Source organism: Amblyomma mixtum, chromosome 7 (genome assembly GCF_055824585.1).
Source record: "Amblyomma mixtum isolate Tamu chromosome 7, ASM5582458v1, whole genome shotgun sequence".
In the NCBI taxonomy this organism is placed as follows: Eukaryota; Metazoa; Arthropoda; class Arachnida; order Ixodida; family Ixodidae; genus Amblyomma; species Amblyomma mixtum.
The window spans coordinates 11092967-11105207 of NC_143018.1; the positions used below are offsets into that span (position 1 = coordinate 11092967).

Below are 12241 nucleotides of genomic sequence, written 5' to 3' on the forward strand. Positions count from 1 at the left end.
GTGGTGTCGCTCTAGACTTCGCATCCGGTAAAGCATAGCAAACCCACACTGTTGGCCAAGGGCGAAAATTTTCCACAGTCGCCTGTAACTCCACAGTCTTGTCAAGCAAAGCGCCGTACGGAACAGTTGCGTTTGCGTCACATCAGGAGATTCATATCGAGCACCGCGATCTCGCGTGCATAATTGCACGGTTAATTTGGGCTATAAATTTAGAAGTGCATATCTCCAGGCACAGGTGCGTTGCTAAATATTACAAAACAGAAAATTCTTTGAATGCGACTGCCTCTAAGCTTTCAACGTAGACATGCACGCTAACAGCAAGAAATCAAAAGTTAATTAATTAATTTTAGTTCATTACTCAGGTTACGCTGGCAATTTTTATAACTGTTCATGTCCGCATGACCCCATTACCTATGCACAAACAATTACTTTTGTGTGCTGATCTTGATATTTTTATTAAAAATTCGTAAAGCCTAGTTTTCAACGCCCTGTATTAATTGCCGGTGCTTTGCGCACACTTGTAGTTTATTCCTCATTAGCTTTCCAGATAATTTGACTCTGGCTTATTCAATGAAATTGCCACCTGGAAACTCTCTAGACGAAGGTGCCCAAAGCTGAATACATTCCTAACCAGGGAGCAGGAAACTATCCTATGGAGACCTAGACTTTCTGTCTTCTCAGCAAAGTCCACCCTGTGCTGTAAAGCAATAAGGGCCCGTTCTGTGCGGACATGTCCAACACATATCACGTGGTATGGGTATGTCAGCGGAATCACCCAATTCCAAAAATTAACCTACCCACCAAGGAGCAACGGGACGTGTTGCTGGCCAGCTGTCGCCTTGAGAAGGAGCGGAACTTGATCGCAAGAACAAAGGCAGCTGCAGCCTCCTGGGAGAGGCTAAAGAGTGGTTTGGTTTGGTTTATTGTGGTTTAACGTCCCAAAGCGACTAAGGCTGTGAGGGACGCCGTAGTGGAGGGCTCCGAAACTTCGACCACCTGGGGTTCTTTAACGTGCATGCACTGACATCGCACAGCACACGGGCCTCTAGAATTTCGCCTCCATCGAAACTAGACCGCCGCGGCCGGGATCGAACCCGCGTCTTTCGGATCAGCAGCCGAGCGCCGTAACCACTGAGCCACCGCGGCGGTGGTCCTAGCGAATGGATTCCAGCTGTTGTGACCTACTCCATTCTATAACTGTATGCCGAGAACGTATTTGCGTCCTCCTCTTCCTGTGTGATTCCGACAGGGTTCTTGTTAAACACTATAGTAGGATGCAACTTAAAAAAACAGCAGTTGCTAACACTGGGCCGCGGTCCGCGGCGTCTTGTATTACTCCGCTGGCCAATCGCAACTGTAAACGAAGTCAGCTTTTAAATGTATGTTTGACAATATCAAACTAGCCAGGTATCAAAACTCTAGAGCTTATCATTTTTTTCTTGTGATAAGCTTCTTATTTAGGTATAGAAGAAAAGTTTCAACACCGGACTACTTTTTTGTCGTGGAGGAATTCTGTGCGCGGAGGCTGAATGTGGGCGGAGCTTTACTGCAGACTTAAGTTGTATCCGACTATAACTGAGCCACCTGACTTGAGCAGGCTGTCGAAGTACAGTGAACCGGTCTTACCGAACCTTCATGCTCAGAACGGATCCCAAGCTTGATTAGTTTTGTGCCCCGAGCTGAGTTTCACTGTTGTACGGTCGGCCGAAAAATTTTACGGGACACGGTAGCCACGTCATCATCTTCATCATCGTGATCGTTTGCCGAGCCGAGCGCATCTACAGTGAGGACAAACGTATCCCCCAGACCAAGTTGCAGCAGCTGTTTTCCTGAGGTCGTCCCCCCGTCTGTCGGCTGCGCGAGGATTACGTTTTCCAGCCCTCGGTATCCGGGGGTCACTCTCCGTTTAATTTATTTAATCACTCCTCCGTATAATTTCGACTTGAATGCCCTGTGCTGGAACAATAAAAACTGACTTTTTTTTTCATTGCCCTGACGCGCAGCCTGGGACGTAATAGAATGTGCGCACCGCGGAGGCAAGTGCGTACTTACTACGCTTTTAAATTTCAAGCCGCGTGTTTGAGGAAACTCAAGTTTTCTGTTTCGTGTTTATTCCGTAAACGTGATGTTCTTACGTGTGTGTACGTTCTCTTGGCGCTTTTGCGCATGCGCACCGCGTCAGCTTCCGCGTAGCAGTTTGTTTGGGGAGAAATATGTTAGAGCTCTCCTCTCCAAAAAGAAATAAATAATTCAGGGGACACTGACTGTCTAATGTGCGTAGACAGTCAATGTCTACTGTCTAATGTCTGCAACACTTTGACTGCCTCTGTGGCACTGGTGACGTCACCACTGGATGACGTCACACCGATTACTAATTACCAAGTAATTACTAATTAATGACGCTTAAGCTTCGCTTTTAGGAGTGGAACCCGACAGCGTGTTGCAACGCTGCCAGGGAGTGAAGGAAATGAAGCAGTAACTGTCTCACATATCTCGGTGGACACCCGTCATCGTCGATGAGTCATCCCAGGCGCTGGATGTAACGCCGGACGGACGGGCGGGAGAATGAGCCATTAAAGGCTTTCGCCTTAATAACAAAGAAAGAACTGGTCCACATCTGCCACGGGGGGTTACGTGACCCCCTTCACGCGGCGGCGACTGTGTATTCGGACGTTCCCTATGACCCGGCCTTGCATCCGCTGCGGCGCCCGTGAAGCGGGCAGGAGAGAGAGGGAAAGCGCGTCCGGTGAGAGCATTCGCTGATTGCAGTATGTTGTGCATGTTTGTAAGTGGCGTCACGTCGAACGGGCCCGCTCCGTTCTCGAAAGCCCATTGGTTGCGAGGAAAGATAGCGACGGGATCCCGTTCAGCGAAGACGGCATTGCACGCCGGTTTCGGACCCTGCATCACCGATGTAGCTGTGAAGGAGGAAAAGCACGCAAGAACGTGCAGACACGCCTCCTTCTCCTCCGCCGTGTGACCGCTGTCGACGCCAGACGGCGGCGTCAGCGGCGTCGTCGCGTGGTGGGGAATCCCACCTGCTGGTGTGTGTTGGCTGCTGGTTGCGCGAACCGTTGTTGACCGCCGGCAACGGAGTCTTATTTCGCGCGGCTTCCCGCCGTTACGGGGAACGTGGGGAGCCGGTACTTCCTCTACGCGGACGTTGCTCGCGCTGCGTGCGGCATTATTTACGAGGCTTCTCGGCGCCGGTCGTAATTACGCTTCTAAGCAAGTGTCTTCCCGCCTTAACAGTATATCGAGGCGTCAAGGAAGCCGATTCGTTATCTTTCAAGCGCACAACACCGACGGTTAATCTTCTTCGAGGCATGGGAAGAACGTTTCTACTAAATTTCAAAATGTAATGATTGCATATTGTAACGTGAAACGTCAGGATCTGTCGAATAAACACCTGAGTGGTCGTGGATCTTGGGCGCAAATACTCTGGGAGGTTTTCAGAGGACACTGGCCTTATGGTGCAGTGTAGAGATGTTTTCGTTCTATTCAAGAGACGCCGGGGACAAATTGAAGTTAGGCCTGTATTGACAGGGTGCCATGTTCCAATCACAAAGGGACCACTCTCAACGAAAACGGAGCCCTTGTGAGCTAGAAAAGACCAAAAAGCGAAAAGCAACCGGTCGATTTGGCAGGTGAAATGTGCGGGTCAGCACCGAATTTGAGGCTCGGATCCCGGAGGCTGTGCTGCACCTCCATTCACTTCAGTGACCGGCATACTTCAATAACTAGTATTGCAAGACATCCTAGTTGAAATCAAGAATAAGTAGGTCTGGCCAGGGCATGTAGTGCGAAGGCAAGATAACCGGTGGTCCTTGAGGGTAACGGACTTTATTTCAAGATAAGGCAGGCGTAGGACGGGGCGGCAGGGCTGTGTGGGCGGACGAGATTACGAAGTTTGCGGGGATAGGGTGGCCGCAGCTGGCACGTGGTAGGGTTAAGTGGAGAGATATGGTTGATGCATTTGTCCTGCAGTGCGTGTACTTAGGTTGATGATGATGATGAAAGGGGTGTACTCATGATGATGAAATGGGTGTACTTAGGTTGATGATGATGATGTAATGCAAGAACGCCCGTGTTCTATCAGTATGCATTAAAAAAATTATCCAAGGTGGTAGAGATCGATCAGGTCTCCACCACGCGCCTACTCTTTCTCTCTCTCCCTCCTTCGTCCTTTTCCCCCCCAAGGCGTGGTCCAGGTGTCCACCCCCGAGTGAGGCAGTTACTGCGCTTTTCCTATCCTCTTGACGACCCATCTACGCGACTCATTTAGGCCGCTTGAAATAGCGGCGGCAGGTTTTATGATTGGGATCTTTGGTTCCGACACACTATAGCGCCAAGCAGCGACTTCGGTGCCAACGCACGCCGGCGCCTGCGACACTCTGCAGACGCGTCAACGGTCCCACGTGCTGCTTATACGAGCGCGCTTTTTCTGACCCTGGCCTTCGCGAGTTGAGTTTTCCCAGTCAGGAAGCTTTGTCTTATCCCCAACACCGTCGGTGCTCGCTTTGTTTCATGGCCCGTCTCTGTTTCGTAAAGACGTCAGAAACGTGTCTTGCTTTTCTCGCTGAACGGTTGCAGTGTGTTGTTGTTGTCGCGTTTGACCGTTTTCATGCTGCACCCCCCTCCCCCCTCTCTAGTTCGGCACTTACCCTGGCTAACACTGCGTACTGTTCTTACGGAGTAACCAGGCAACGAACGGGGTTCGCTTCTCAGTCGTAAAGTGACGCCCCTTACGGCGCCCCTAAATACCGAGAGGCCTCTAAAGGTGAGGGCAAGGGTTCTCCTTACCTTACACAGATTCAGGGCTTAAGGAGTGTCGTGTATGTGTTCCCCTACACTGCTGAGAAACAAAACCTAGCAACCTGGTTACTTTTGGCGAAGGCGGCACATTTGAGGAACGAAGTAGCAGTATGTCTCAATTATGTTCAGAGCTGCGTACGTTAATAGCCTCTTTCAGGCGTCTGCAGACCTTTAGCATCGTTTCGACTTTTATTATCTTTTTTTTTCTTCGAGGCTCTTACATCTACCTCTGGGATACCGTGCTGTGGATAGCCCACCCGGGAAGCCAACTCCCGACATGTAAATTTTGCCCTGTGTGCCCTCCTCACGTGCCTTATTGCATTACCCACAAAGGCAAAACGTTAACTGACAAAATTGTATAAAATCTTTCACTGCATCTGGACCTGTGCTGGTGACGCTAGCCCTAATTTTGGCAGGCCAGCTACTTTTAGTGAAACGCATACTAAGATCTACGGGAAGGAAACCCTGGAATTATAATGATCAATAAAACGAAGAGTTGAGCTATTTGGTACATACTGCGCTGAGACGAGGGACAACGAAAGAAGAAGACAACAGGACCGGCGCTGACTATCAGCTGAAAGTTTATTAGAAACCACACGCAAAATATACTCCTTCTACAACCATGAGCGCACGACAACACCAAAAGCCATAGTTATAACATCATTGATCTGAATCAAGATACATTAGTTCACAGTCATGTGAGCACCCCCTCTGTAACAGTTTATGACTGTGAACTAAAGTATCTTGATGCAGGTGATAGATGTATCACTATGTCTTTTGGTGTTGCCTTGCGCTCTCGATTGTCGATGGAGTATATATTGCGTGTTGTTTCTAATAAACTTTCAGCTGATAGTCAGCGCCGGCCCTGTTGTCTCCTTTTCTGGCCTCTGCCCATACTGTACGGAGATGGCTGACACCTACCATATGGTGTGGGCATGCCAGAAAAATCCTTCCCCCCCCCCCCCCCCCCCCCCCCCCCAACCCAACCAGAGAGGGCTGGGAGGCGGCCCTGCTCGGCTGCCCCGACCTTCCGGCCCAACAGGCCATGGTCCGGCGTGCCCGAGCGGCGGTAGAGTCAAATGGGGTCCCGGAATAGGGACCCCACCTAGTATTGTGAGGAGGGGTGGCGCACTAGGGGCCACCTCCCAAACTACCTCTCTATATACGTGTAACTTGTAATAAATGCTTTTCACCACCACCACCACCACCACCACCTGTTGTCTTCTTCTTTCTTTGTCCCTCGTCTCGGCGCTGTTTTTTCCCAGCTTTATAATTATCATCCGCCCATCTATATACGTCCACTGCAGGAGAAAAGCCGCCTCCAATTAACCTTGTCCTGTGCAACCTGCCGGCCACCTTATCCTTTCCCAAGTACCACACCAGGGTGTCCACCTGCTTTTATGGTTTAGGGGGCCGCCCTATCCCCGAATGGAAATGCGCATATAGGAGGCGGTGCCCAAGAGATACAGAGGGGCGACCACGCACTTCAGTGATTGAGTGGTCCCGTTTCCGTCGATCCCGCAGTGGGCCTTTCCAGTCTGGACTGGCATATGTCCTCACTGGTCGTCGGCTCTGATTGAGTGGTCCCGTTTCCGTCGATCCCACAATGGGCCTTTCCAGTCTGGACTGGCATATGTCCTCACTGGTCGTCGGCTCTGTTTTCCGGGAAAAGGCGGCACCCCGGGCCTTGCTCAATTCCACGATCACTCGCTCGTAATGCACCGCCAGATAAAGATTCCTGTTCTTCCTCATCGGACTGCGTACGTGCCCGTCGAGGGGATCGCGGCGTGGCGGACGTTGAATTGGGGCGGCGACGTATGGGCGCGGATATGGTCGTTCGGAAAGGAAGGAGCGGCGGCGCAGCGCACATCGTGACGTCAGCGGGCGACTCTGTTCCTGTCGGCAGTGCGGAAGGGAGTGCGATGAGGCAGGAACCGCGAGGTGGGCGTGAAGTGTCGGTGACGATGATGCAATGCAAGCAACTGCCGCTTTTCGCGGACACTGCGTCCGTCCTGCGCCCTGGCGGGGACACCCCTGTTGTAACGTGTTCAGTGTGCGCCGGAGGAATTCCAGTTACACCGCAACGTTGTAATTTATGCGTGAATATATTTTCACATTTTGAGTCGAATGTCAGTCATTCAGTCAGTCTTGACACCGGTGGCTGAGAGTAAAGGATACAAAGCCGCGCATGTTGCTGAACGATGTTCCCATCTGCTGAAGACACGCGGCGTGGCGATGGCAGGCTACTGTGAATTAAAAGAAAAAGGAAAACACAGATTATCAAATACACACAATTTCGTCACGACAAACCCACCACTACAAATGTCCCAGCGAAATCTACACATGTGCCCGGTTGGTACGGACCCCTTGCTTGGTAAAGTGGTCACATGCCCTTGGTGTGGAGCTTGCCCTACGCTCTACCACATATCGTGGGAATGCACAACGAAACCAAAACACTTAACTGTATCCAACCCGACATATGAGCAGTGGGAGGTGGCCCTGACCAGCGAGACCCTGGATCAGCAACTTAAGTTGGTTCAGCAAGTCCGTCAGTCAGCTAAAGCCAGTGGCGCCTTGGACTAGGGGTGCCACCCAAGTTGCTCGAGCAACCTTCCTCAATTCAAATAAAAGTTTTCTCGCTCTGCATCGTTGCTGGTATGTTCTCAACCAAAAATGGTGACGATGTTGACAAAGGAAAACTAAGACCAGCAAATGTCTGTGTGTTTGTGGTTGTAACCGTGTTCGTCACCCTCCGTCGTGATTGCTTGAAAGGTGCACTCGCTAGCACAAACCATTTAGTTCCCTTGCAACCCGTACAGTGGCATTCCAGCTTTTGCTAACGTTTCACACTGCATTAAAAGCGAATGAAATGCCTAATATGCAACGCAGGGATTAAACGTTTCGAGGCTGCACGTGAGCCGTGATGGACGCTGCAATGGGTGGCTGGTGATTGATTTCGGTCACTTGGGACTCCTCTTTGACTTTCCCCCACATCTCACGGTACGCGGCCGTTGCTGCCGGGATTCGCCCAGGAATCGAACGTAATATGCACTGCATTTCGATGAAGGCGAAATTCTAGAGGCCCGTGTACTGTGCGATGTCAGTGCACGTTAAAGAACCCCAGGTGGTCGAAATTTCCGGAGCCCTTCACTACGGCGTCCCTCTTAGCCTGAGTACCTTTGGGGCGTTAAACCCCCGTAAATCAGCAATATACGCACTGAAGCACCGCAACTCGTAAAGCTAAATCTCTACGTAGCCAATTTTCTTTTGCTACACTCTGCGTCAGATTCAGTGTCGCTCACGGTCCTTTTTTTCTTTTTCTCCTTTCTGTCTTCTCCAGACGTTGCACGTGCCGCTGTCCATGAAGTACAACTGCCCGAGCCAGTCGACTTGGAAGCTGGCCGTGACGTCACTGCTCGCCGTGCTCCGGGTCGGTCTGCCCATCGCCCACAACAACGGTTGGTGCTTCTCCTACTCGCCTCCTATCTCCTTAATTATCTCCTTACATACGCTCCTCTTATCTCCTTGCATATCTTACCTGAATTGACACGAACGCGATCGTGCGATGCTCGGCTTTTCGCCTTGAACGTGTCGGCTCGTGGCGAAAGTTCTCGCGCGGAGGTGCCTGTGGCAAACACGCACGCTCATTGTTGCCCGTTTACGATAAAGAGCTGAGAGTTGAGCTGTCGGTTTCACTCGCGCGCCCAGATAAAGGCAAAGTTGTGGTATTTATTTATTTTGTGGCGCTTGCTTACAAGGCCTCTCAAGAAAAATTGGAATGACGCAGCATACACGTCGGTAGCTGTGAAACGCGGACATTTTGGGGGCCATTACCCCGATGATGACGACTGTGGTAATGAGAGAGGTGAAAATAAACGAATTTCGTTTCGCATGTGAAATCGACTTGGTGGGCTAGTTGGCACGCCGTATAGTGGAGAGCTCGTGATTTACTTCGACTGCAAGCTCTCAATGTACGCTTCACGCTGCAATGTATGCATGCACGCTGGCTCCAACGATTGTCAACCGCTTTTTAAGTTGAGTTTAAAGTCCTTGATTGGGTAAGGAAGGCGCATGGCCGTGGAAGGGCGTAACGAGGTAATCATTCTTCAATGATTGAGCGGTCGTCAGTCACTTCACATCGCTCTGATCAGTCCACTAAGGGAGCCATATCTTGCAAACACCATTTGGACACTTGCTAGAAGGGCGCGGTAGTTCAAACGGTAGGGTCGGGTCTCGGGACGTCCGGTGGCGAAGCCAGGGCAGCCTCACAGGAGGTGGGTTATGCCGCCGCGCGTTAGCGTCGTGCAGTGAAGGCACGTATTCATTTACTGTGTATACGGACGCCAGCGAGCCAGAATAGGGGGCGCTTTTTAACTGATGTGTTTTAATTAACACCGAAAAACTGCTCGTCTCGCTGGGCGCAGACACGAAAATTGCGCGCGAGGAAGAGGAACGGAGCATTGACCTATGTCAACAAGCTAGCGAACGAGGGAAAGGGAGAGGGAACATCATAATCGTGACACTCGATGACTCCTGCTTGAGAGGTGCCGCAAGTTTATTTAATGTATGTAGCGTTAGAATTAAGGTTACTACACCTGGTGCTGATCGGACCAAGGCTTCAGTTCGTATGAACTGGAAGTTCGAATTAACAAGATCCGTCGGTAACAGTTCAAGAGAAGAAGTAGCAGCGGAATCAGAATTTAGTGATCCTGCGTCCGTAACGGAAAAAATTAAGGTCCGAGCGTAACGCTAGTTGTTTAATGGAGCGAAGGCGTGCAGGTCGCACCTGTGTCCGCCATCGGGTACTAGACGTGTTCCGGGGAGCACAGTGTGGCAGCAAAGATGGAAGGGGGGGGGGGGGGGGGGGGGGTTAGTTGGCGAACTTGCATGGTGTACTAAAAAGAACGCGATGAAGCCTTGCTAAGGACAACGAAGCATGCAGGTACGAAGTTATGAGTTCGGTTCTGCCCCATGTCCCTCGTTTTTTGTTCGTCTGGTTTCGTCGCGCTGTTTCTAGTACACCATGAATACTCTCGTTGCCTGTGTGTCTGCAAGAGTGGGCGTGTTATTGTGCACAGCCGTAGCTCGTACTGCTACGCTTATCTTCTCTCAGCGATGCGTGTGTCTGTGTGTGTGCAGAGGCCTACTTCAAGGACCTGTGGTCGGACCTGGCCACGACGCTGGAGGAGTTCCTCTTCTCGTCCAGGTTAGCAGCGTGTCCCTTCCTGGTTGCACCGTGAGATAAGACTTTACTCGGTCTTGAGACACGTATTGTTGGGCATACGCGGTCGTAAACTGCTAGAGTGAATTAGAAGGCGCCATATGTGTATGTACAATTACGAACTAACCATCAGGCGCAGTAAAGCGTGGGGAGGTGCCGCGGTTCCCGGGCTTTTGTACAGCGGGAGCTGTTACTGCCGCGCCCTCGGCAACAGCATGGCTTCGGTCGGTCTGCGATCACGTGACCACGCATTGGGCGCAGGCATAAAAGAAAAAAAAAACCCCTGCTGTGCTTCGGACCTGGCATATGCCGATCCGTAATCGGAAGCGTCATCCGTTGAGCCACGTCATACATTGCGCCACTGTCTCAGATGCACGCCGAGCTTTTACAGCGAGAGTGGTTACTGCCCAGTGGGCTCTAAAACTCCCTTGGACCTCCTGTGGACGTTTAGGACGTCTGTGGGACGTCCACGAGAGTTTCAGTGTCTCCTGGGTGGCAACGTCTCCCGCTACAGCGGGTGAACTGAAAGGTAGCTACAGCGGCACTCTGCGCTGGTGATGCTTCACAATTGATTCATGGCACGACTCGAGGCACGAGTATGTTCGATCTGTCGAGGCCACAGAGCGCGCGCGTCTGCCTAGGGTTTATAGGTAGTTACAAGTAGGAGTTTGCGAATAGTACTTTTCCGAAAGAGTCGAATGCGCATAAGCTAGTTTTGCTATTCAGTCTAATTGCAATTTAAACTTTATTTCTCCACACACGTAACAGTGGGAAAACGGGACACTGGGCAAAAAGCTGCATAATGCATTAACACGTTTTGGCGGGCTAGTTGGTTAAGCATCTTGAATAAACAGCGCGAACGAAGACGAGCACAAAAGACAAGAAAATGGACGACACAGCGCTGACTAACAACTGAGTTGTTAGTCAGCGCTGTGTCGTCCATTTTCTTGTCTTTTGTGCTCGTCTTCGTTCGCGCTGTTTATTCAAGATGCATAATGCAGCTTGAAGTAGCACCCAGTGCCCCATGAATACAACGACAGCAGTGTGTTTCGCGAACATCGAATCGAACCCCAGTTGGTCGAAATTATCCTTAGTCCTCCACTACGGTGCCCCCGTAGCCTGATTCGCTTTACGATGTCAAAGCCTATAAACCAAGCCAATTTCGGTTATTCGCACACCCTTAATTATAAGGAGAGGTTTTATACTGAATAAATACTGCACCCCATCGCGAAGCAAAGCAGTAAGGAAGAAGTTTAAGGTGCAGAGATGTAAAAAAAAAAATCTAACAGCGTTTACGTTGTTCCTCGCTGAATTGGGCGATAATGTGGACATTTCACTCTCATGTGACGCTCTGGGGAGCCGTGATCTCGCTCTATCACGCTTTCCTGGGTCCACTGTTAGCTTGGGACAACGTCGTCTCTTTCATTCGCTCTCGTTCTCCCCCAAACAACAAAGACAGATGCATATTTAAATGCACTTAGCGCGAACGCTGCGATGCATTAGCACTTGTGTACTCCGCCGCGGAGTCACTGCACTTACAAGCGCCGTTCTTAGAACCGGCGTTCTGCAGTTTTTTCCGCAACTGTAACGTCAGCGTACCAATCGGGCCTGCCTCGGCGTCAGCGCTTCTGCAGCTCTCCACGGCAGAGCCGCGGGTGTCATTTCAGTTTAATGACCCCGACATAAAACAAGCGCCTTGAGAGGCAGGCCGCGAAAGCGCACTGATGTGACACGTTGCAGTGGCAGTTTCCGGAGCTGTTGCGTCCTTCCTCTTTAGCGGTGCTGCGAAAAAGCCCATTGCAACGTCAGTCAGTTGCACCGAGGACCTGTGGCTATCTTTCAACTCTGGTCACACCTTTTCAACCTGATGATGATGCTGATGGTGTTCATCTTAATGGCGCGAGCGCAACTGGGCTAGAATGTACTACAATGGTTTACGCGTTCGGTCTGTTCGAACTGGAGTCAAGGACCCGATTGTTTTCCCACCATTTCGCCGCGTATTTAGGGCCCTCCGAGAAGAAAGGACAAGAAAAAAAAAGTGTTAGGCGCCCGATCATTTTATACTTGGTTGGCTTAAACATTTCGCTCCGGAGAAGCTGAGCACCAGGCCAGGCGAAAGGTTGTGACATTTGGAAAACCGGTGGGCGCCCGCCGGCACCGGGGATCGAACCCCGAACCTCTCGCGTACGAGGCGGTTGCTGAAAC

At 51.0% G+C, this 12241-nt stretch overlaps 1 protein-coding gene across 3 annotated transcripts in view; it reads left to right on the forward strand.

The window, feature by feature from the left end:
* The window catches only part of mon2 (Mon2 homolog, regulator of endosome-to-Golgi trafficking), a 235386-nt gene that overhangs the window by 175264 nt on the left and 47881 nt on the right, over positions 1-12241 (forward strand). For all 3 annotated transcript variants that reach the window (XM_089551686.1, XM_089551688.1, XM_089551687.1), the window contains 2 exons: positions 8156-8273; positions 9955-10021. In XM_089551686.1, the coding sequence (XP_089407812.1) occupies positions 8156-8273; positions 9955-10021 (185 nt within the window). The remainder of the gene's footprint in view (positions 1-8155; positions 8274-9954; positions 10022-12241) is intronic.